Source organism: Notechis scutatus, chromosome 14, assembly GCF_049901735.1.
Source record: "Notechis scutatus isolate UNSWTSFEM ecotype Mainland chromosome 14, rNotScu1.2, whole genome shotgun sequence".
NCBI lineage: Eukaryota > Metazoa > Chordata > Lepidosauria > Squamata > Elapidae > Notechis > Notechis scutatus.
In genome coordinates, this window is record NC_142022.1 from 4,953,432 (window position 1) to 4,975,965 (window position 22,534).

General features: G+C 44.8%; 1 protein-coding gene across 3 annotated transcripts; it reads right to left on the reverse strand.

Moving 5' to 3' along the window:
- Positions 1-2,576: 2,576 nt before the first annotated feature.
- Positions 2,577-19,235, reverse strand: FIBP (FGF1 intracellular binding protein). 3 transcript variants are annotated; one of them, XM_026687574.2, is made up of 11 exons: positions 19,188-19,235; positions 18,237-18,386; positions 16,772-16,970; positions 14,999-15,125; positions 13,785-13,885; positions 11,281-11,414; positions 9,671-9,779; positions 7,286-7,349; positions 6,176-6,262; positions 4,527-4,624; positions 2,577-2,882 (listed from the first exon to the last, which is right to left on the reverse strand). In XM_026687574.2, exons 2-11 carry the CDS (start codon positions 18,319-18,321, stop codon positions 2,813-2,815), a joined length of 1,074 nt encoding a protein of 357 aa, XP_026543359.2. In that variant the 5' UTR covers positions 18,322-18,386; positions 19,188-19,235; the 3' UTR covers positions 2,577-2,812. The 3 variants fall into 3 exon arrangements, with proteins under 3 accessions (XP_026543359.2, XP_087799653.1, XP_087799654.1); XM_087943527.1 differs by having other exon boundaries at positions 18,992-19,235; XM_087943528.1 differs by having other exon boundaries at positions 18,880-19,235.
- Between the last annotated feature and the right edge of the window lie 3,299 nt (positions 19,236-22,534).

Below are 22,534 nucleotides of genomic sequence, written 5' to 3' on the forward strand. Positions count from 1 at the left end.
GGCTGCCAGTGGTGGCAGAATCTAGCTTTTGAAAGCGATTGAACGGAATAACGGCACAGCAGAGTTGGAAGGGACCTTGTAGGTCATCTAGTCCAGGCGTCGCCAACCTTTTGGACCTCAGGAACCACCAAACTCATAATTTTGAATCCCGTGGACCAGAGACCCTGGGGAAATCCCCCCCAAAAGTCTGCAGGAAAATCCCCCACCCCGTTTTCCTACTGATCGATCATTCTTTATTTGGGATCGCAGATACCATCTCCAGCTCTGTTCTCGGGGGGGGGGAGAGGGAGACTTTTGGCTTCATGCAAGGAAAACAGCAGAAGCAGCAGAAGTCTTTCTTTCTCTCCCCCAAACTCTGCCAGAAATGAGTCTTTGCCAGTGCAGCCTCTTGGAGCAGGAGGCCTTGCAGGGTCCCAAAGACTCATTTCTGGCAGAATTTGGGGGAGAGAAAGAAAGACTTCGGCTGCTTTCCTTGCAGGCAGCCAAAAGCAGGAGAAAGAAGTGGAAAGAAGCAGCCCGGTGGTCAGGCCAGGCGTGTGGGGCAAGTCCCCCCCCCTTTCCCCCCTCCCCTCACTACCTCGTGTTGTTAGCAATGCAAGCAACGCAAGCCTTGTGTTCCCCCGCAGCCTGGATTAATTGTTTTGGGGGTGACATTTCTCTGCGGACCACCAAAACTTTCTCGTGGACCACCAGTAGTCCCCGGCCCACTGGTTGGTGACCACTGTTCTAGTCCAGTAGTCCCCAACCTTTTGGGCCCCAGGGACCAATTCCATGGAGGTTGTTCTGCAGGCCGGAGGGAACGTGGTTGTGTCCCGTGGATGGATGGGGCCTCACTGGTTTGCGCAGACTGATTTCTGGCATGCTGCAGACCAGTGCCAGACCAGGGTTGGAGACTCCTGTAATCTAGTCCAACCTTCTGGTCAAGCCAGAGACCCTCAGGTATACCCTTATTATTCCAATCTCTTCTTGAAAACCTCTAGTGATTGGAGCACCCACAACTTCTGATGGCAAACCTTGCCAGATATGTTGGATGACAACTCCCATAATCCCCCACCAGGCCCAGCCTTCTCCCCTTTAAACCCCGCTCTAATTCAACCAACAGGCCAGCCAAATCGAGCCAGTTCCTTTTTTTGTGAGCAGAGATTTCTTTCTAGCAATTCCACCCCTTCAAAAGATAGCCAGTCCCCCCGTTTTAATTCAGACCGCCGAAACCCCTCTTTCCTTGCAGGATTGGCTAGAAAATAACCCCCATAATCCCCCCACCCCCCAGACATAGCCTTCTGTCTTTTAAGACTCCGTGTTCCAATTGGCCAAAATGTACCCTAATATGAATCCAAGATGCTGGCAATGCAATAAAAATCAAGGTACCTTCTATCATATGTGGTGGTTATGTCCGGAAGCCCATAAATATTGGACCAAAATTTGGAGTTGGATCCAAGAAATAGTGAAAGATCGGATAGAGTTTAAACCAGAGTTGTTCTTGTTAGGAATAATAAAAGGGAATTGTAGTAAAAACATTAAATATAACTTACTACATATATTGACAGCAGCGAAGATAGCCTTCGTGCAATGTTGGAAACAAAAGAATACGCTGTCGGAGGAGTTAGTAATTCAAAAAATCTTAGATTGTGCTGAAATGGATAAACTTACGTTAAAACTGAAGGATAAAGAAGAGTCATACCAAGTTTGGGACAGTTGGTACAAATGGATGAATAGAAATAATAATAATAGAGATAAGAAAATCGTAGACAAAAGTATATGAATGTACATAAATGTGTGTGTGTGTGTGTGTGTGTGTGTATGTATGTATGTATGTATGTATGTATATATGAAATAAGGATGTTGTCATGTTCCTGTCAGAGTCTGAATCCAAGGAGAAAGACGAACAGCTGACAGGGGGCGGGACTGTGGCTCTGTTGGCTGTGGAGGAAACTGGGGAAGGGCACAGTCTGGCTGGGCAGAGCAGGGAAGAGGTAGAACAAGGGAGAGGGAGTTCAAGAGGAAGACCCAGGCCCACCCCCTCTTCATCCTAGGGCATGTAGGGAGGAATGGAGAAGGGAGCAACATGGATTGCATGGCTTATGGGGGAGGAAAGGGCCCTGATTCCCTTCATTAACTGCAGCTGGGAACACAGTGTTTAAAAAGGGAAGGAACACAGCAAGTTGTTGGAAGCAAAACATGAAATATCTGGTATCGTTGAGGCTTATCTGGGTTCCTGCCGTCTTCCCAACTGTGTGTGTTTGGCTGGGCTTTCAAGTCTGCAATTCCTTCCCCTGCCCTGTCAAGTTAATTACTGCAGCGTGGTTTGTTTAGATTTTTATTTACAGTTTATATGTACTTTGTTTTTGGACTGAATTTCCTCCACTTAAAGGCTGTTCCTGGGAGTTTTTTTCTCCAGCCGAAGGTAACCTGGACATTGGGGGCAAAGTTGGAGATAATTAAAGGGACTCTTCCTGCTTATTTGACTGTGTTGCCTTTGTGCCACGCCCCTTTGGGTCATCACAGATGTCACTGTACTGTTAATGTTAAGATTTGTAAAATGTCCAGCCAGCCCAAAATCAATGCCATGTTCCAGCTTGGGATGAAACGGATTCTTTATTTCATCCGAGCAAAACAAACAAACAAAACAACAAGTCAAAATAATTGACTAGTCCTCATTGTGAAAAACGATAAGGGGGAGTGGAAGGATGAGCTTTGGGTCCCAGGTGCGAGGAGAGCAGGCACTTTGGCCTTGAGGGTGTCCCACCCGAAATAAATAGGAACATCTGGGTTTTTTTTCCCCAATTTTTAAAAAAATCAAAAATGGTGGGGTTTAATCATGGTATATCTTCAGTAGGCAGGCCTTGAGGGTGCCCATGTACCGTTCCCAAAGTGCTTGATGCCTGCAAGAGGAGAAAGTCAGAGGTCTGAAAAGGTGAAGAGAATTGAAAATAAATGCAGGCAAGTCCTCGACGTACAACTGCTCATTTAGTGAGGGTTCAGAGTTACAACAGGGCAAAAAAGTGACTTAGGACCGTTTTTCACACTTAAAACCATTGTGTCAACTCATAAATCATTCCTATGCCTGTTTTAGGAGTTGCCATAGAAAAGGGAGGGGGAAAGGAGGAAGGAAATCTGGAAGAGCAGGGCAGCAGTTTAGAAGCGAAAGCACATTCCAACTTTTAGCTTTAAAAAATTGTAACTAAACTACCAGAGTTTTTGCCCGCGAATATATTTAATTGGAGAACGTGATTGATGACACCCAGCCTGTGAATGTGCTCAATTGGAGAATGTGATTTATGACACACCCAGTGGGGAGGGAGGAGACAGGGTCACAGGGGACTGTAAATGACATAGGCCAGAGTTGGCTTCACACAGGACAGGGCCAGTATGTCGCCTCTAATGAATCCTTTGGAGTTTTTTGAAGTTTGGCTCGAGAATCATGATTTAATGAGGGCGATTGCTGGAATCCGGACACATTGCAGCCTCCCTTTCGTCACGTGATCAAAATTCTTGTCCACCGACTCGTATTTATGATGGTTTGCCGTGTCCTGGGGTCCTGAGATCCCCTTTTGCGACCTTCCGACGAGCGAAGTCAACGGGGAAGCCGGATTCACTTAATGACTGTGACTAATTTAACAACTGCAGGGATTCACTTAATGACTGAGGCAAGAAGGGCCTAAAAATAGGGCAAAACTCCGTTCTCCGTGTCTTGCTTAGCAGCATCATACTTTTTGGGCTCGGTGGTGGCTGTTAAGTCAAAAATTCCCTGTCGAAGATAACATTGCTCAACCGAGGAAAAATTCTGTCAGTCCTTTGAGTTACTAGGATCTATTTAGCAACCGTTCAAAGTTGGGGAAAAAAGTGATCTACAGCTGGTCCTCAGACTTATGACCGTCACTGCGTCCCCGTGATCATGTGACAGCGGGGTGCTGCAAACGGCTGGACATGCAGATGGTGTTGCTAAGGGCCCGAAGGTCGATCATAATGACTCAGGAGGGAGCCCGACCGTCAGAACTCTGAAACTGGGTCATAAGTCCCGTATTTCAGACCCGTCGTAACTTTGAAACGACCACTGAATGACTAGTGGTAAGTTGAGGATTTCCTGTGACATGAGAAACTGTGCAAATACAGGTAGTCTTCGACTTACAACAGTCCATTTAGTGACCGTTCAAAGAGTTATAAGGCACTGGAAAAGGTGACTTACGACTGTTTTTCACACAACGGTTGTAGCACCCCCACGATCAACGTGATTTACATTTGGATGCTTGACAACTGACTCACATTTACGACGTGTCCTGGCAATCCCTTCTGTGCCTTTCTGACAAGTCCAGGGAAGGCAGCCAGATCCACTTAACGACTGTTGTCACTCATTTAACAACAGCAGGTATTCACTTATCAACAAAAAGGTTGTAAAACGGGGCAAAACTCACTTCAACCAGGGTCTCGCTTAGCAACTGAAATTTTCGGGCTCGATGGAGGTCATACGTCGAGGACTATGGGCACTGCAAGAAAGCAAAGGAGCGTGCGAGGGGCGCTTTACACACCTGAACACTTCCAACGAGTGTGCGCTGGCTGTGTAGTGGGTCAGGAAAAGCTGCACGTCATTGGAACTCCATTTGTCCGACCGAAACGGCTCTACAAACTATTTTGTGGGGGGGGGAAAAAGAGAGAGAAGAGAATAAAAATCAGAAGTTACAATTATTTAATAAAGTATATGAATGTGCAGAGATGGATAGATTAACAAAGTTATTGAAGGATAAAGAAGGAGGAGAATATTATAAAATATGGGATGTTTGGTACAAATGGATAAGAAGAAGACGCAAAGGTGTCAAATGGTTTATGTCATACTACAAAACCATAAAACAACAAGGTTGTCGTGTAAATAAATGTAAATAAAAACGTATGCATGTACAAAATGCCTAGAATGACGTAGAAGCAAATATAGAGATGTATAACACGTTAATAGAAGATATTTACAGTATAAACACTGCTATTGTAATGTTGTAAAGTGTGGAAATTTGTTTTTAAATGTTAAAACGCTGAATGAATTTATTTTTAAAAATAAATCAAATTTTCCTGGTAGGAAAAGTAATAATTTACGAGTCTTGGAAAGGAGTGGTTGGGCTTGAACCCCCGGCGAGGTTTGGAAAAGGGGCAGAGGCTGCGATCCCAGAAGGAGGGGGAGACTTGGAGGAAGATCCCAGATCCCACAAATTCAGAGGCAGCTCGAATAAAATCTGAGTGGATTCGGTGCAGGGCCTCAAGTTTAGTTGACTTTATTGTCATTGCACCTCATACAACGGCATTAAATGCCATCTTCAGTGTACAATTTATGACTACGAAAAAAAACCACAAACACACATCCTTCGCATCCTATAAAACTGAATGGAAAACCACTGATATTGCATTAATATTGCACTATAAAGTAGAATTCAGTAGAGTTACTGGGATAGAAGCTGTTTTTCAGCCTATTATTTGTCTTTGTTTTTATTATCCTGTACCTTCTGCCAGATGGTAATAGCTCAAAAAAAAAAAAGGTGCCCAGGATGAGATGGATCTTTAAGGATGTTTTGAACTTTCTTATGGCAGCGGGAGCTATAAAGCTCTTCCAAAGAGGGGAGAGGGCAAAAAGGAGCCTTCCGTTGAGTTCACCATGTCCTCTTGCTTTAATATTAATATTTAATTCCTGGATGAATTGGAGGGAGCCTCATTCACATTTTCTTAGAACCTGTTGGCCCTCCAGGATAGTATTTCTCAATCTTGGCAACTTTTAAGACGGGTGGACTTCAACTCCCAGAATTCCCTAGCCCAACAGTGCTGGCTGGGGGAATTCTGGGAGTTGAAGTCCACCCATCTTAGAGCAAACTTGGTGGAGGATTCTGGGAGCTGAAGACCATCCATCTTAAAAGCATGCTGGCTGGGGAATTCTGGGCGTTGAAAGTCTACTCATTTTAAAGTATTCTGGCTGGGGAATTCTGGGAGTTAAAGTCCAGGCATTTTAAAGCATGCTGGCTGGGGAATTCTGGGACTTGAAATCTACCCATCTTAAAGCATGCTGGCTGGGGAATTCAGTCCACCATTTTAAAACAGGCTGGCTGGGGAATAATGGGAGTTGGAAGCCTAGTTCTAAAAAGTATAAATGTCAGGCAGCTCAAAACCCACATTCCCAGGGCTGGGAAGTGACTCCTATTACCTTTTCCACTAGATCAATGAAAAAATCCCGGACGTCTTTGCTGTGGGTGAGCTTCGAGGCAATGTTGATCAAAGCCCGACTGAGATTCTGCAAGGGAAATGGGCGAGATCAAATACAAATTTGATTAATAAAAATAATAAAACAAACAAAGTAAAGTAAAATAAAAATTAAACAACATATAATATTTATATATTTATATTACAAACTATTCTACAAATACAAGTTCCAGGTCTACTTGTAAGAGAAGAAACAGACATCTTGCGATCTCCGGAACTAAAATTATATTTTATTATACTTACTATGCTTTCATCAGCCTCTGCTGACATCATCAGAGTATTAAACTACCATTACAGAGATCTATGCCTTTATATACTGTATATAAAGGAATTATTAATTAATCATTAATCAGTGTTACCCTTGTACGCATAATAGGCCCTTCTAGAGTTAATTACAGGTGGGAGGCGGTTGGAAGGGCCTATTTAGCAAGGGCTAAATTGATTAATGGTATATAAAGGCATAGATCTCTGTAATGGTAGTTTAATACTCTGACGATGTCAGCAGAGGCTGACAAAAACATAGTTAAGTATAATAAATACAATTTTAGTTCCGGAGATCACAAGATGTCTGTTTCTTCATATATAAATATAAATATAATATTAATATAAATCTATAAAATATATATAAAATAAAATGTAAACAAGGGAATCTCTAAGACAGTGTTCTCAAACCTTAGTAATTTAAAAGATCTGTGGACTTCAACACCCAGAATTCCCCAACCAGCCATGTTGGCTGGGGGATTCTGGGAGTTGAAGTCCACTCATCTTAAAGTGGTCAAGACATTTTTTTAAACAATCTTTTCTACAAAATCCACATTTTGTGGTTCAACTAGAAGGTGGGTTTTTCCCTCCCCAAAGCGCAATGGCTCCCCCGTGTGGCCAGCCAATAAATAACAGCTCACAAAGCATTTCCCCGATTCACAGGAATCTGGAGAAAAATTCAGATCCTGTCCACTTTTTGTTTTATTTCTCTATTACCTAACAAGGAGGTTGTGGGAACAAAAGGAGGTATGCCAGGATTCAAACTCTGGGCCTGGGACCCTGCAGGACCCACCTTAAAATTGGCTTCCATCTCACTGAACACCGAGATTTTCCCCCGCAGTGCTGTGCACACCAGGCTGTGAAGTATAAAAAGGAAGTAGTAGGAAGAATTCAGGAAATTTTAGAGAAACCCCCACCCATGAGCCTATTTCAAGGTTGGAGGTCATCTAGTCCAACCCCCCCCCCCCCAGCTTAAGCAGACCCTATACCATTCCAGACAAGTGACTGTCCAGTCACTTCTTAAAACCCCAAGTGATTGGAGCGCTCGCAACTTCTGGAGACAAGCCATTTCCACTGGTTTATTTATTTTAAAACAATTTCAGAACTATTTTAAAACGTGAAAAGCGGTTACAAGATAAAAAGTATCCCCTTTTTATCTTGTAACCTCTTTCTTTCTTTCTTCCCCCTTTCTTTTTCTTTCTTTTCTCAAAATTCTTTCCCTCTCTTCCTCTTCTCTCTTCTTTCTTTTTCTTTCTTTTGCTTATTTGTGTATGTATTGTGACTGGTTTTAATTGTAAAAATTAATAAACTATATTTATTAAAAAAAAACGTGAAAAGCTTCCTCCCCAAATGCGTAACCCTCTAAGATGGAAATTCTACCCCACCTGCCACCCCCCAGCAAGGGTTTAAACCCAAAGTGCAAAATACAGAGAATCCTCAAGTTACGACTGCAAAGGAGGCTGCCCACTTCGGTTGTAAGTCGAAACAGTCGTAAAACAGGGTTGGCCGTACGACTGGCAAGGTTTTACAATGTGACTGTGGCAGTCACTGACAGAAGCCATTCCCTCCGTTTGTTGAAAATTGGAAATTAATAACAGAAGCTAAAAGGTATTGGACTAAAACACACACATGGTTGGAAAAAATGATTAAACAACATATAGATTTGAAGCCTGAAACATTCCTACTAGGAATGGTACCAGAAGGTTATGGTAAAGAAAAGACTTAATCAATTATACATGTTTTTAACAGTGGCTAGAATTGTATTTGCCCAAAACTGGAAGAGTGATAGGATACCAATAAAGGGAAAAATAATTGAAAAAATATTTGAATGTGCAGAAATGAATAGACTGACACTAGACATTAAAGAAGATTCTGAATATTATATGGTATGGGATTTGTTTTATCAATGGATAGAAAATACAAATTAAAAGGGATTGGATGTATTCATAGAACAATAAGAGAAACTACTGTAATAGATATATTGGATCTCATTTATACTATATATATGGGAATGTGATTATTGTTGTATTGTTAAGTTTGATAAGAAGAATATTATTAATAATGGTTATCAATTGAAATATGTACCTAATCGACACATGACTGAAATGGAATGGATCTGTTGCATATAAAAAATAAAAACTTTTTACAAAAAGAAAAGAAAGAAAATTGGAAATTAATGGCTGATTTTTGGCAAAAACCACGGTAAAAACTGAGGCGCAAATGCAGGCGAAAGCAACCGTGCGTTAAGATGATCTGTTGCTCAGCATTCAAAGTACAATTGTGTGGGATGTCAGATCCAAGTCGTAAGTCCCTTTATCGGGCAGGTCGTAACTCTGAACGGGTTGCTATAAGGACCAGTCGTTAACTCGAGGAGTTGCCTGTAATTTGCAAAATCTACTAGCAGGGAAGAATCCAATCTCTGCTTCGACCCGGCGCGTTCTGCTCTTTCTCTCTCCAAACTGAGGGACAAGGTGCTAGTCCTCAGCGTTCTCCGAGGAATTGAGGCTGCCCTTTAGCTTGCTATACCTCACCAAAGGAGCTGTGTTGCTTTCCTTGGATGCTGAGGTGAACCACTCAAAAGTCTTGGGAGAGTGTCAGGGCTCTGGCAGTTTCCCCCATTTAAATCATGAGCCTCGAGCCAAACTTCCAAAACTTAAAGAGGATTTATTAGGAGTAACCATGCCGGCACTGCCTGGGTGTAGCCGACTCTGAGACACATCATTCATTGTCCCCCTTGATCCTGGTTTTCCTCCATCCCCTGGGTGTATCCTAATTCATATTCTCCAATGGGACACCTCCATAGCCCAGAGTCATCAATCATGTTCTCCGGTTAGAATTTTGCCTGGCAGAAACTTCGGTCACCTAGTTACTATCTTTGAAAGCATTTATGGAATGCACTTTCGGTTTGCAAGCTGCAGCATTGCTCTTTCCAACCCCTTTCCCTCCTCCCTTTCTGTTGGCAACTCTAAAAAGACCAGAGAAATATTTTATGAGTTGACAAGAGAGAATGAAAAGTCGTCAAATGATATTTAATTCACAGCACCTCCGGCCAGCTCCTAACAACTTATTCACCTGCCTTGCAGGGAAAAGTGCAAAACTCTAACTGCCCTTGCGCCAAAACTCTGAATATTCTGCCAATCTCCTTCCCAGGACACACACATCCCCTGCCTCCATATACCTCTTGTGCAGATCTAAAAGATCTTTATCTGCAATCAGAACTTTTAACTCTTTCAGGCCCTGTAAAAATTCTTTATCCAAGTCGACGTCCATGTCGTCCACATTGGTATCTGCCGGGACAAATAAAGTGAGTCATTTATGGATCTGTTTGTTCATTTCCACTTTTAGTAGCTCATTATCTGTGCTTCACTATGAAATTATGTGGTCGGGCTTAGTTTCTGGGGAGGAGAAAAAAAATTCTGCCTCTGCCTACCAGCATCCATTGGTATTCATCTGGCTAGCGTCCTGTCAGTGTGTGAGATTTGAGGGCTGTTTGGAAATTGGAACAGTATTTGCTGTGTGAACAAAGAGACAGCAATGAGCCTGGGCATGGCTTAACTCAACTGTTCTGTACTAAAGCTGCTTGATGCTGTGAAACTGAAACTGCAACTCCTCTCCTCTGCTTGTGTTTTGCATTTGGAAGAGATTTCTTTTCAGGTGGGGAGGGGGAGTAGAGCTCCTTAGCATCAGAGCGTGTTAATAATAATAATATAGGAAATACTATGGCTCTGATGGTCATTTAGAAAAATCCTTTCTTAGTGAGCACCTAGAAGCCAAGAGAAATCTATGTGCCAAATTTCAAGTTTGTAGGCTTTACGGTTCTGGAGATTTTGTGATGATGTGTGAGTGGTATTTCACTTTTATATATATATATAGAAGATAAGGAACCCAAGGTGGTGAATGTAGGTAGTAATAGACGTTCGGGAGGCTCAGAAGGGACCTGCCCTAGTTTCTCAGGCTCCAAGGGGAAGGGGAGAGAATTCAGATCTATGGAAAGAGTTCAGAGTGTGTGCAGGGATGTGTAATGATATGAGGGGAAGACCTCAGGAGACGAGAGCAGAGACCCTGCCCAGGAACAGTCAGATAAAAGGCTACTTAGCCTTCAGTTGCATTACAGGCACCGGGCAAATGCTGGGCAGAGACCCACCCTAGTTTCTCAGGTTGTATAGGGGCAGGGACGCGGTGGCTCAGGGGCTAAGATGCTGAGCTTGTCGATCAGAAATGCCAGCAGTTCGGCGGTTTGAACCCCCAGCGCCGCGTCACGGAGGGAGCTCCCGTTCCTTGTCCCAGCTTCTGCCAACCTAGCAGTTTGAAAGCACGTAAAAAATGCAAGTAGGGAAATGGGGACCATTTTGGTGGGAAGGGAACAGCGTTCCGTGCGCCTTCATTGTTTAATCATGCCGGCCACATGACCACGGAGACGTCTTCGGACAGCGCTGGCTCTTTGGCTTTGTAACGGAGATGAGCACCGTGCCCTAAGAGCCGGAAAACGACTAGCATGGATGTGCGAGGGGAACCTTTACCTTATATGGGGAGGAGAAAGAATTGCACTTTCAGATTTGCACGACTCTCTTAATGTTGCTTTACAATAAAGCAGAATTAGTTTATCTGGTTGTGTTTCCTGTCTGGTTAAACCCGATGCAAGTTAGGGCAAAACCTCCCTAAAACTAAAAAAGGAAGATTGAAAATGGGGTCAGTGCTGCTGTTAAACCTACAACAATCCTTCGCTGCGGGTACCACGGTCCCTGAATTCCTGCTGGAGACCCTGCCCTGAAGGATCTGCCCTCTTACCCATGGCCCCCAGAGTCCAATTCTCGATCATCTGCTCAGCGCAGTAGGCAAAATCCTCGAAGCTCAAATACTGCAGTTTCTTCTTCCCGGTCTCAAAGCGGCTGTTGGCGAAGAACACAATGGCGGCGTAGTCCCTGGTGGGGCAGAGGGGGGGAATGGAGAAGGTTTGGGGGTTTAAGCAGGGCAGCTTAACCACTAGGGCAGCTGGTCAGCAAGGATAAAGGGAAGGGCCTTGACCAGGGTGGAATTCAGCCAGTTCAGGCCGGTTTGGTGAAACTGGATATTAAGTTTACATTATTTACATTTTCTATTCTTATACCTATTATCGATCCAAATAAACCATGTTTCCCATACTGCATTATATTCTGTGTCTGCTTTCCCTTTTAATTCCATAGTTAATTTATCCATTTCCACACACTCTAAATTTTTTTTTTTGATTAATAAGCCTTCAGGTGGTATGGAGTTTTTCTTCCAGTACTGAGCGTATGAAATTCTTGCTGCTGTTAATATATGTAAATATAAGATATTTTGTCTTTCTGTTATAGGTTTTTTTTATTATTATTATTCCTAAGAGGAATAATTCCGGGACAAAATCAATTTTGTTTTTAGTTAACTCTTCTAACCACGTTTGAATCATTTTCCAGTATTTTTTTTTCCGCTTTGGGGCATGTCCACCAAGAATGAAAGAAGGTACCTTGCTGTTGCCCACACTCCCAACAATTTGGTTTTAAATTTGGGTAAACCTTAGCCAGTCTTGAGGGTGCCAAACACCAACGATACAACATTTTATGTTGGTTTTCTTTATATTCCGCCGATTCGGTTATTTTATAATTCACATTCCAGATCTTTGATGTTAAGTTTACATCTGGTTCGCTGAACCAGTAGTTGAACCAACTGGCTGGCCCCTCCCAGCCCCTCCCCGAAGTCTCCAGGTGGTCCGTTTTGGATGCAGGTAGGTGTAGGGTCTGCGGGGAGGCTCTGGGGGGGGCGAAAAAGGGACCGAACCGGAAGTAGGAAAACGGGCCTGTTTCCGGCTTCCGGAAGGCCTCCGGAGCCCGGGGGGAGGCCCAAGAGAAGCCTCCGGACTCTGGGGAAGGCAAAAAAAAAAAAAAAAGGCCCTCTGGGAAGTTCTGATAGGCCACGCCCACTGTGCACCACACCCACCCAGCAACTGGGCAGAGAACCGGCTATTGGGATTTTTGAATCCCACCCCTGGTCTTGATCTATCGGCCCAAGTTTTGCAGGTCCATGCTGCACAAAAGGCTTAAGGTTTCTGCTTAAGGCACAAAATGGCTTCTCTCTCTCCAAGCTGTAGTTTAGATGGGGAAAAAATAAGATTTCCTTATTCTATTTCTTTGGGAGTGAGCCTTTTCCTGCTTACGGCTTTGGTGGGGTGTGTGTGTGTTGTATTCTGACCGTGCTCAGGAGCACATCCTCCAGCAAGGGTGCCCGCAGCAGTTCAAATCTCTGCACCCTCCACCCCAGATTTCCTGTCATGCCAGACCACACCACACAGCGAGTGGGGTACGTGGACCAAATGGTGTTATTCTTTACTGAGATCTCACCTCACCTCTGGAGTCTCCGGTCTAGATCAGTATGTCTCAACGTTAGCAATGTTAAGAGGTGTGGACTTTGAACTCCCAGAGTTCTCCAGCCAGGAAGGCCAGCGGGAGAATTCTGGGAGTTGAAGTCCGCATGTCTTAAGGTGAAGAGATAGTGCTGTAGCGTGTGTGCGAGAGAGGGAGGGAGGGAGGAGGGGAGGAAGAGCAGGAAGGGGAGAGAGGGGGAGAGAGAGAGGGAGAGGAGAATGGGGAGGGAGAGAGGGAGAGAGACAACAGGAAGAGAGAGATGGAGAGGAGGGATGGAGAGAACAGGAGGGAGAGATGGAGAGGAGAGAAGGAGGGAGAGAGGAAGAGAGACAACAGGAAGAGAGAGATGGAGAGGAGAGAAGGAGGGAGAGAGGAAGAGAGACAACAGGAAGAGAGAGATGGAGAGGAGGGATGGAGAGAACAGGAGAGATGGAGAGGAGAGAAGGAGGGAGAGATGGAGAGGAGAAAGGGAGGGAGGGAGAGAGAGCAGGAGGGAGAGGTGGAGAGGAGAGAAGGAGGGAGAGAGAGAGATGGAAAGGAGAAAGGGAGGGAGGGAGAGATAGCAGGAGGGAGAGGTGGAGAGGAGAGAAGGAGAGAGAAAGGGGGAGAAAGAGCAGGTGGGAGAGAGAGGGAGAGAGAGAGATGAAGAGGAGGGAGGTCTTGAATTGCACAAAAACTCTGCAGGGTAGACTCAAGGGAGGGAAGGAGGGAGAATGTGTGAGAAACAGAGACGGATCCAAATTCTCTCAATGAATTCTCCGGTGGATTAGATGCCCACACTCTGGGATTCACAGAATCCTAGGGCTGGAAGAGACCTTAGAGATCTTCTAGTCTAACCCCCACCCCCTGCCCAAAATAAAGAGTCCTAATTACTCTTCCTTGAGCACATTACATCATCCATGCTTAGTTTCGTACCTGGCTAACCGGTCGGAAAGCAAGAAATGCTGCTGGATGTTTTCTACCAACGACCCGCGGAGTTCCTCCACGGCTTTGAAAACACGCTTGAAATTGTCAAACTGAAACAGAAGGGGGGAAAAAAACAACGCTTTACATCAGGGGCCTTCAAACTTGACCGCTTTAAGACTTGTGGACTTCAACTCCCAGAATTCCTCCTCCTCCAGTCATGTTAGCTCAGGAATTCTGGGAGTTGAAATCCACAAGTCTTAAACTTGCCCAGGTTGAAGACCCTTATGATAGATGATTAACAGATAGCTACAGATATTTATTAGAGACAGATGATAGATAGGATATAGACGATAGACAGATATAAGATAGACAGATCTACAGATGTTATAAATTAGAGACAGAGGATATAGATGATTAACAGATATATTGATTAGAGACAGATGATAGATAGATAGATAGATAGATAGATAGATAGATAGATAGATAGATAGATAGACAGATAATCAGGGGCCTTCAAACTTGGCAAGTTTAAGACTTGTGGACTTCAATTCCCAGAATTTCTCCTCCTCCAGTCATGTTAGCCCAGGAATTCTGGGAGTTGGAAGTCCACAAGTCTTAAACTTGCCAAGTTTGAAGACCCTTATGATAGATGATTAACAGATAGCTACAGATATTGATTAGAGACAGATGATAGATAGGATATAGATGATAGACAGATATAAGATAGACAGATCTACAGATGTTATAAATTAGAGACAGAGGATATAGATGATTAACAGATATATTGATTAGAGAGACAGACAGACAGACAGACAGACAGACAGACAGACAGACAGATAGATAGATAGATAGATAGATAGATAGGGGTTTTCAAACTTGACAGCTTTAAGACTTGTGGACTTCAACTCCCAGAATTCCCCCTCCAGTCATGTCACCTCGGGAATTCTGGGAGTTGGAAGTCCACAAGTCTAAAACTTGCCAAGTTGGAAGACCCTTGCTTTACGTCATCTTGGGAGACAAACCATGCTGGTCTGGGGTTGCAGCCCCTGGTCCATCTAACCGATTTTATTTATTTGCATCCCGCCTTCATTACAAACAAACTGTATTTACAGGATACTGGATCATCAAGCATCTGCAAAACATATCTGCCTTTCACCCCAGTCAGTTCAGAGTTACTGAAAACAAGAGAAAAGCTAGTTTTGGGAATTCAGGCCTCAACTTACCTGCCGGCGGCAACTTTTAAGAGTCACGCCGGTTTTGGCACTGATATCATCCAGATCTTTCTTGGTCCCTTTCGATAGCTTTTTCCCCAGCACCTCACGCACAAAAGCAGCATTGAAGGCATAGTACCTGAAAAGGAATAAAACACTGCTACTACAGGTAGTCTTCGACTTACAACAGTTCCTTGAGCGGCCGTTCAAAGTTACAACGGCCCTGACAAAAGAGGCTTAGGGACCGTTTTTCACACTTATGACCGTTCCATGGTCACGTGATCAGAATTCAGCCACCTTGGCAGCTGACTCATACTTATGACGGTGGGAGTGTCCCGGAGTGACATGATCCCCTTTTGCGACCGCCTGACGAGCAAAGTCTGTGGAGAAGCCAGACAGCCGTGTCGCTAATTGAAGAACTGCAATGATCCACTTAACAAATGTGGCAAGGGAAGTCTTAAAATGGGGCAACACTCCATTAACACATTTCTCACTTAGCAAGATAAATTTGGGGCTCCATTATGGTCGTAAGTCAAGGACTATCTGCACTGTTGCAGACAAGTGGCTCTTCATGAAAAACCTCCAGTGACTCACAGGACTGGATTCGCATATAGTACTTTTCTAAACAATAGCTGGGTTGCCACAAAGTGAGTGTGTGGCCCAAATCCAACCCAGGGACCCTGTCAGATCCTGTTGTGGTTCACCAGCAGCAGGTGCGGATGGCTGAGGTCTCAGAGAATGAAGGACTCAGATGAGGAGCCTGTGTGTGATGCAGGGATGGGGCCAGGACCATCAGGGAGTGGAATGCTGCCTCTGGAGAGTGTGGAGGCTGGCAGCAGTGATGAAGAGGCCCCCGAGGAGCCTGTGCCCAGTGTTCGTGCACGCAGGGCTGCTCAAAGGAAAGAGCAGCCGCAGCAGCATGGGCAACTCAGGAGTAAGGCTGCAAGGTAATGTCCCCTCCCTCAAGGGATAAAAGCCAGCTGAGAAACTGGAGTTCTTTGCAGGAAGCAAAGAAGTTTTCGCACTCAAGCCTTGTGGACGTCCGGAGTATCTTGGTTGGTGTTTGGAGACTCTTTGTGTTTGAAATATTTCTTGGTAACTTTATCTAGTGTTCTTGGCAGCCTTGCACCACCTTGCAAGGCTCGTTCTTATCAGAGACCATTAGTTTGAAACAGCCTTTTAACCGGGAAGGAACGGAATTCGTAAAGAATCATTAAAAAGTTTTGCTGTTACCTCTGTTTGGTGTTTGTTTCCTTGGAACAAGGTTTGGGTCAGAACAGACCCCTAGAGTGATACTGCCATTCAACTGGGGGGAGGGGGGGACACCTTGAATGTAATTCTTTTTTTATACCTCTGACAACTGCTATTTTATAACCTTTATCCTGGCACCTAAGCGCCCTGAGATTTTCTCACCTTTTGGGGAGTGTACAAAGGGGGGAGGGCCATGTGGGTTGATTCACTCTGAAAGCCAGCGGAAGATGACCCTGGGAATGCTTGCTTACCTGGTTCTCAGGACTGCCCTTACAATAACATCTCCACACCTGTGGATTGGCTGAATCCACATTGGTCTGGAGGGAGGGTTTTTTTATGCCTTATTTATAACTGTATTGCCAGAGGGGATTTAGAGTCTGCTTTGCTTTTGTTCTGCTATCACTTAGCAGAAGGTTCTTGGCAAAAGGTTCCTTTTGAAGCACCTAAGTTTCAAGAGTTTTTACTTTCTCGAGTGAGAAGGAGAGGCAGGAGCTTACAGGGCATTTCCTCCACTGCCCCATTTGTCAAGCCTACCTCTCGATCAGCATTGTCTGCCGGCAAGGCGGGATCTGGAAAAGCAGCTGGTTCAGTAACTTGGGGGGAGAATGGAGGAGACGTTCCAGCATGTAGAAAGTGCGGTAATGGTCCATGGTGTCGCTTTGGAGAACGTCAACCGTGGCGCCGGTCTGCTCCAGGATGCCAGAACGCAGCCGAAGAGAGACGGCATCATCCACTGGGGAAAGCCAAGAGGGAAAAGTTTGTCTCTGAAGAAGTAAGATTCACACTGACGGAAGATTCATGGACTGAAAGTATTTGTGCCTGGCTTTAAGGCTAGTGTGACCAATCACAGCCAAGAAAAAGCATGCAAAGAGCTACTCTCATGCCCCTGTTGGAGTCTGACTCCAAGGGACAGGAACAACAGCCGACAGGGAGTGGGAGTGTGGCTCCGGAGGTTGTGGAGAAAACTGGGGAAGGGCACAGACCGGCTGGGCATTCAGAGGAAGACCCAGGCCCATCCCCTCTTCATCCTAGGGCACACAGGGAAAGGCAGATAAGGGAAAAATGTGAATGGCGTGGTCTATGGGGGAGGAAGGGGCCCTGATGCCCTTCATGGGCTGCAGCTGTGAGGACTGTTTAAAAGGACAAACTGCGCATGGCCCAGTGCTGGAAGCAAAGTGTGCATTATTCTTGTCGGAGCTTATCTGTGTTTTGGCTTCCTCCCAACTGTGGTTGCCTTGTTATCTGGTAGAAGTCTGCAATTAATCATCCTTGCCTGCCATAGTAATAACTTCAGTGTGGTTTGTGTTGGTTTTTTTTTATTTTGAATTAACTTTACTTCGGGTGTGGACTGCATTTACTCCCTCCGTAAACTTTTTTCTTTAAGAGTTAAGAAGAGTTAAGAGTTATCTTCCAGCGGAAGATAATTGGACATTGGGGCCAAGTTGGAGGCATTAAAGGAACTTTATTCTATTTTGGTGACTTGGTTATTTTTGTGTCACGCCCCTTTGGGTCATCACACCTACAATGAAAGACATGCAAGAATCTAGTTTATATTCTCCTAGGTTGCCAGGATTGGGACTTTAGAGATCATCTACTCCAAAGTTTCTCAAACATGACAGCTTGAAGATGGGTGGACTTCATTTCCCCAAGAATTCCCCAGCCAACATGCTTTAAGATAGGAAAACTTCAACTCCTGGCTGGGGAATTCTAAGAGATAAAGTCCGCCCATCTTAAAGTATGCAGGTTGGGGGATTCTGGGAGTTGAAGTCCACAAGTCTTAAAATTGCCATGGTGGGGGACCCCTGCCTTAGATTAGGATTTCTCAACCTTGGCAGCTATTAAGATGGGTGGACGTCAACTCCCAGAATTCCCCCAACCAGCTCAGGAATTCTGGGAATTGAAGTTCTCTCATTTTCAAGTTGCCATGGCTGAGAGACACCGTTTCAAACTGTCTTTTTTCATGAGAAACGGACAACAGATGTGAAAGATTGAGACTTACCAGAATATCCATCTAGCCACAGTTGATAGACTTCTTCATCGATCAAGGTGGTGTTACCCACAAAAATGTCCAGATTGCTGGTCATGATTGATGGGAGTCCCTCTCTTTCAGCACAAAATCCCTTGCCGGCATCAGGCTGCACTCCTCAGCCTGGAAGGAAAGCAGAGAAGTCATGGTTCTAGCCCACAAGCTTTTTTTCCATCTCTGAGACCTTCCCAGCCACAGCATCCAATAATTCTTCCCACATTTGTAGAGTTTTCCCAACCTGGTTGTAAGTTCTTGTGTTTTATGGTGTTTGAGGAATTCAACAGCCAAATACCCCAAAAAATATTATACTGAAGGATGGGGAAAAAATTAAAATAAAATCACTCTGGTCACCACAGAAAGGAGAGTGGTTAAACCCTTTTTGTCCAAAAGCAAGCACAAGTGGTGTATTAAATTTATTAATTTTTTTAAAATGTTCATATGAGAAATCGACAAAACCGTACTCAATTTTTACACATTTTGGGGGATGGACCCCTTAAAAAAACTTTATCCAAAGAAAGGGATGGGGATTCAATCACAGGAAATAATGCACTCTAGGAAAAGTCTTATTTTTAAATGCTATTTTACAGAAGGAGCTAAAAATCTGATTAATATTCACAATAGCTATTATTTTCCTCCTCTTTTCTTGAATGCCCTTCTTGTGTTTTTATTTCCCTCCTCGCCAACCATTCTGCTTCCCCGAGAAAAGGAAGAGGCGAGGCACTCTGTACATGCTCAGAGGCACCCAAGTCTTGGAAGACAAAACAACCCCACCCCCCGCCTTGGTGGATAGAACCTCCCCGTCTCGTTCAGCGGCCCACGTCCGCACAAAAAGGCGAGCCAGTCAAGCCCCTAACGGCCCCTCAAATCCCAAACGGCCCCCCTCGATATCCATTTCTCCCCTTTCCAGCTGCAAAAAAAACCCACCAGCAGCCATTTGCAGCTGTTTAGATGGAACGCTATCACGTGACCACCACGAGCAGAATCTCTTCCGGGTCGCCGCCGGCCTGGATGGGATTTGCGCATGCGCCCTCCCCCCCGCCGTATTCTCGGTTTCCATCTTTACCGCTGGCATGAGCGGCAGGTGCACGAAGGCCTGTCAGGCGGCGCTTGCCAGTGGTAAAGATGGAAACCGAGACTAGGTTTTTTGGGGGGGAGACAGCGCGTGCGCAAACTCCATCCATCGTTATAGTTCATAGATGGGTCATAACAAGCCTAGGATGGGGCTTATGGGTGTTATGATCCGATGCATTTCAGAGGAGGCTTCCTTAGGGCGGTTAAGCCTTCTGGAAGGAGCAGCATCAAATAAAATTTAAAAAAGCATACTTGCATATTTTGAGACCTAAAATGGGACTGGAAAATAACTAAGGACTAGTAACATGATTAATGAGTTTTGTGCACTTTTTAAAAATGGATTCCTCTGGGCTATGGGACTGGAAATAGTGCTGAAGCTGTGGACTAGAAACATGATTAATTCACTGTTGTGTGCATATAAAAAGGTGGATCCCTTTGGGCTTTGGGACTGGAAATAGTGCTGAAGCTGAGGACTAGAAGCATGATTAATTCATTGTGCATATAAAAAAGTGGATCCCCTCGGGCTTCGCGGCTAGAAGCTGAGGACTAGAAGCATGATTAATTCATTGTGCATATAAAAAAGTGGATCCCCTCGGGCTTCGCGGCTAGAAGCTGAGGACTAGAAGCATGATTAATTCATTGCTTTGAGCATTGAAGAACATCGATCCCTTTGTGCTTTTAAATAAAAAATCTCATTTATTCATCAGTTATTCTGTCCTCTCTTAGCATGGGGCTCATCTGGAGTTTTGGCTACTCACATTATAACCAAGTATTGCATTTGTAATCCACGGAATAAGCCTTTCCAAACAGGGATTTCTCTAACTACCAAACCACTCATCCCCAGCTGCAAGCGTAGAGTGCTGGGAGATGCCACTCAATATGCTGGTTGGGCACACCAGGCTGGAGAAAGGCTGAAACAGACCGGTTAACTTGGAAAGCAGGAGGAGTGTTATAACTGAACAATATTATCATCCAGATAAGGCTTACAAGGACCATCATCCCCAGCCAATGTGCACCGAGTACAATGACGGTGCCACACCATCATAAATAGGCGGCAGTTGCCAAGTGTCTCTATTTTGATTGGGATTCTTGCAATGGTCGTGTGAAAAACCGTCACTTTTTTTCCAATCCCATTATAACTTTGTATGGTCACTAAATGAATTGTCATAAGTCGAGGACTAACTGTACTTATGCGGTGCCTAGAGGTGTGTGGCTGTTGTGGCCCATCACACTCGGGCAGTGAGGAGGTTGGGGAGGAACATGGGCCAGTCCTGGAGTCTGGGGAAGGCTCTTACGAGGGCTCTGCATCGGAGGCGCAGATGGGGCCAGGGCCCTCCCTTCAGAGTCAGAGATCAGTGAGGAAGAACAGCTGGAGCCTGTTCCCAATGTGCGCATGCACAGAGCTGCCAGGAGAAGGGAACAGTTATGGAACAAGGATTGACTCCGGAGTAAGGACACAGGTGGACAGAGAATGGCCTCTCCCATAGGGAATAAAAGGAGCAAGGAGAGTGGTGTTAGCAGGAGACAATTAATTCACTTCATTAGAGTGAAGATCTGTTCCTGACTTCTTGCCAAGTAATTGCCGCTATGGTGTGGCGTTTAGAAGCTATTGGCCTGGCAACTCTCCAAGCCTGATAAAGGTCCGTCGTTGTGAAATCTCATGAAAATACTGTTTGCCGGGACTTTGCTGGCGAGGAATTCACTTTAATCTAAATAAAAGGGGTTTTATCGGGACAAGGAGTCTGCTTCATGATTTTGGAAAGCCTAGGTCAGAACAGTGGCTTTAGTTATCAGTTGGGGTGTTGATGGGATGGAGGGGACAATGTTAAATAAACACCCACCCCAAGCCTTCCACCGGTAGAGCCGTCTGCTACCTTCTCCCTTTTGCAGCAAATTTTGGGGTTCTCCCCATTTTGAAAAAAACCCGTGTTTCTGCCTGCAGACTCCATCCAGGCAGGAGTTCCTTTCTGCTTTCCTCTTAATGCCAGAGCTGTCAAAACCCTCAAGCAACCAGGAAGACACCAAGTTCTACTTGGCATGGCACCCAGGCATGTCAAAAAAATAAATCGGATTTTTCTCTCTCCCTTTCTTTTAAGGTTTATGGCCTGGCTTGCATCCCTTTGAACCTTGCCAATCCCGGAGAAAAACAAATTAAAGGGTGTCTTGGCCTGTGCATCTCCCTTATCCGTCTTTTCCCGACAGGAAAAAAAAAAAAAGGTGTGTGTGTGGAAATTTGCAGAGGGTTGGCAGCGTGCTAAGAATCAAGGCCGGCCTTAGCCAGGAGGATCATGGACAGAACTCCAAAGGAGCTCCGTGCAGAGTTTAGGTTTTAGCGTGTTGCAGAAAACTCCATCGTCCTCAACTCACAACCACAATAGAGTCCGATGTTTCTGTTGCTAAACAAGACATTTGAGAAGTGAGTTTTGCCCCATTTTACGAATTTGACTCAGCCTTCCATCCTTCTGAAGTGAGCAAAATGAGGAGCCAGATTGTTGGGGGCAAAAGGCTGATTCTGTAAACCACTTAGAGGGGGCTGGAAAGCCCTGTGAAGCGGGATATAAAGTCTAAGGGGTATTTATTCCTTCCTTCCTTCCTTCCTTCCTTTCCCAGTGGTTAGAATGCAGTATTGTACCCTGTGACTATCATTAAGTGTTCTACCCGATGATTCTTGACTCTTGACGAATGCATCTTTTATGTATATTGAAAGCATTTGCACCAAAGACAAATTCCTTGTGTGTCCAGTCACACTTGGCCAATAAAGAATTCTATTCTATTCTAATTCTGCCCACTGCCAGCAGTTCAATCCTGACCAGTTTGAGGTTGACTCAGCCTTCCATCCTTCTGAGGTTGTTAAAATGAGGACCGATTGTTGGGGGCAAGAGGCGGACTCTGTAAACCGCTTAGAGAGGGCTGTAAAGCGGTATATAAGTCCTTCCTTCCTTCTCTTTCCCAGTGGTTAGAATGCAGGCTAATTCTGCCCACTGTCAGCAGTTCAATCCTGTCGAGTTTGAGATTGACTCAGCCTTCCGTCCTTCTGAGGTCATTAAAATGAGGACCCAGATTGTTGGGGGCAAGAGGCTGACTCTGTACACCGCTTAGAGAGGGCTGGAAAGCACTGGGAAGCGGTATATAATCTAAATGCTATTGCTATCTTCCTTTTCCTTCCCAGTTAGAATGTGGGCTAATTCTGCCCAGTCAGC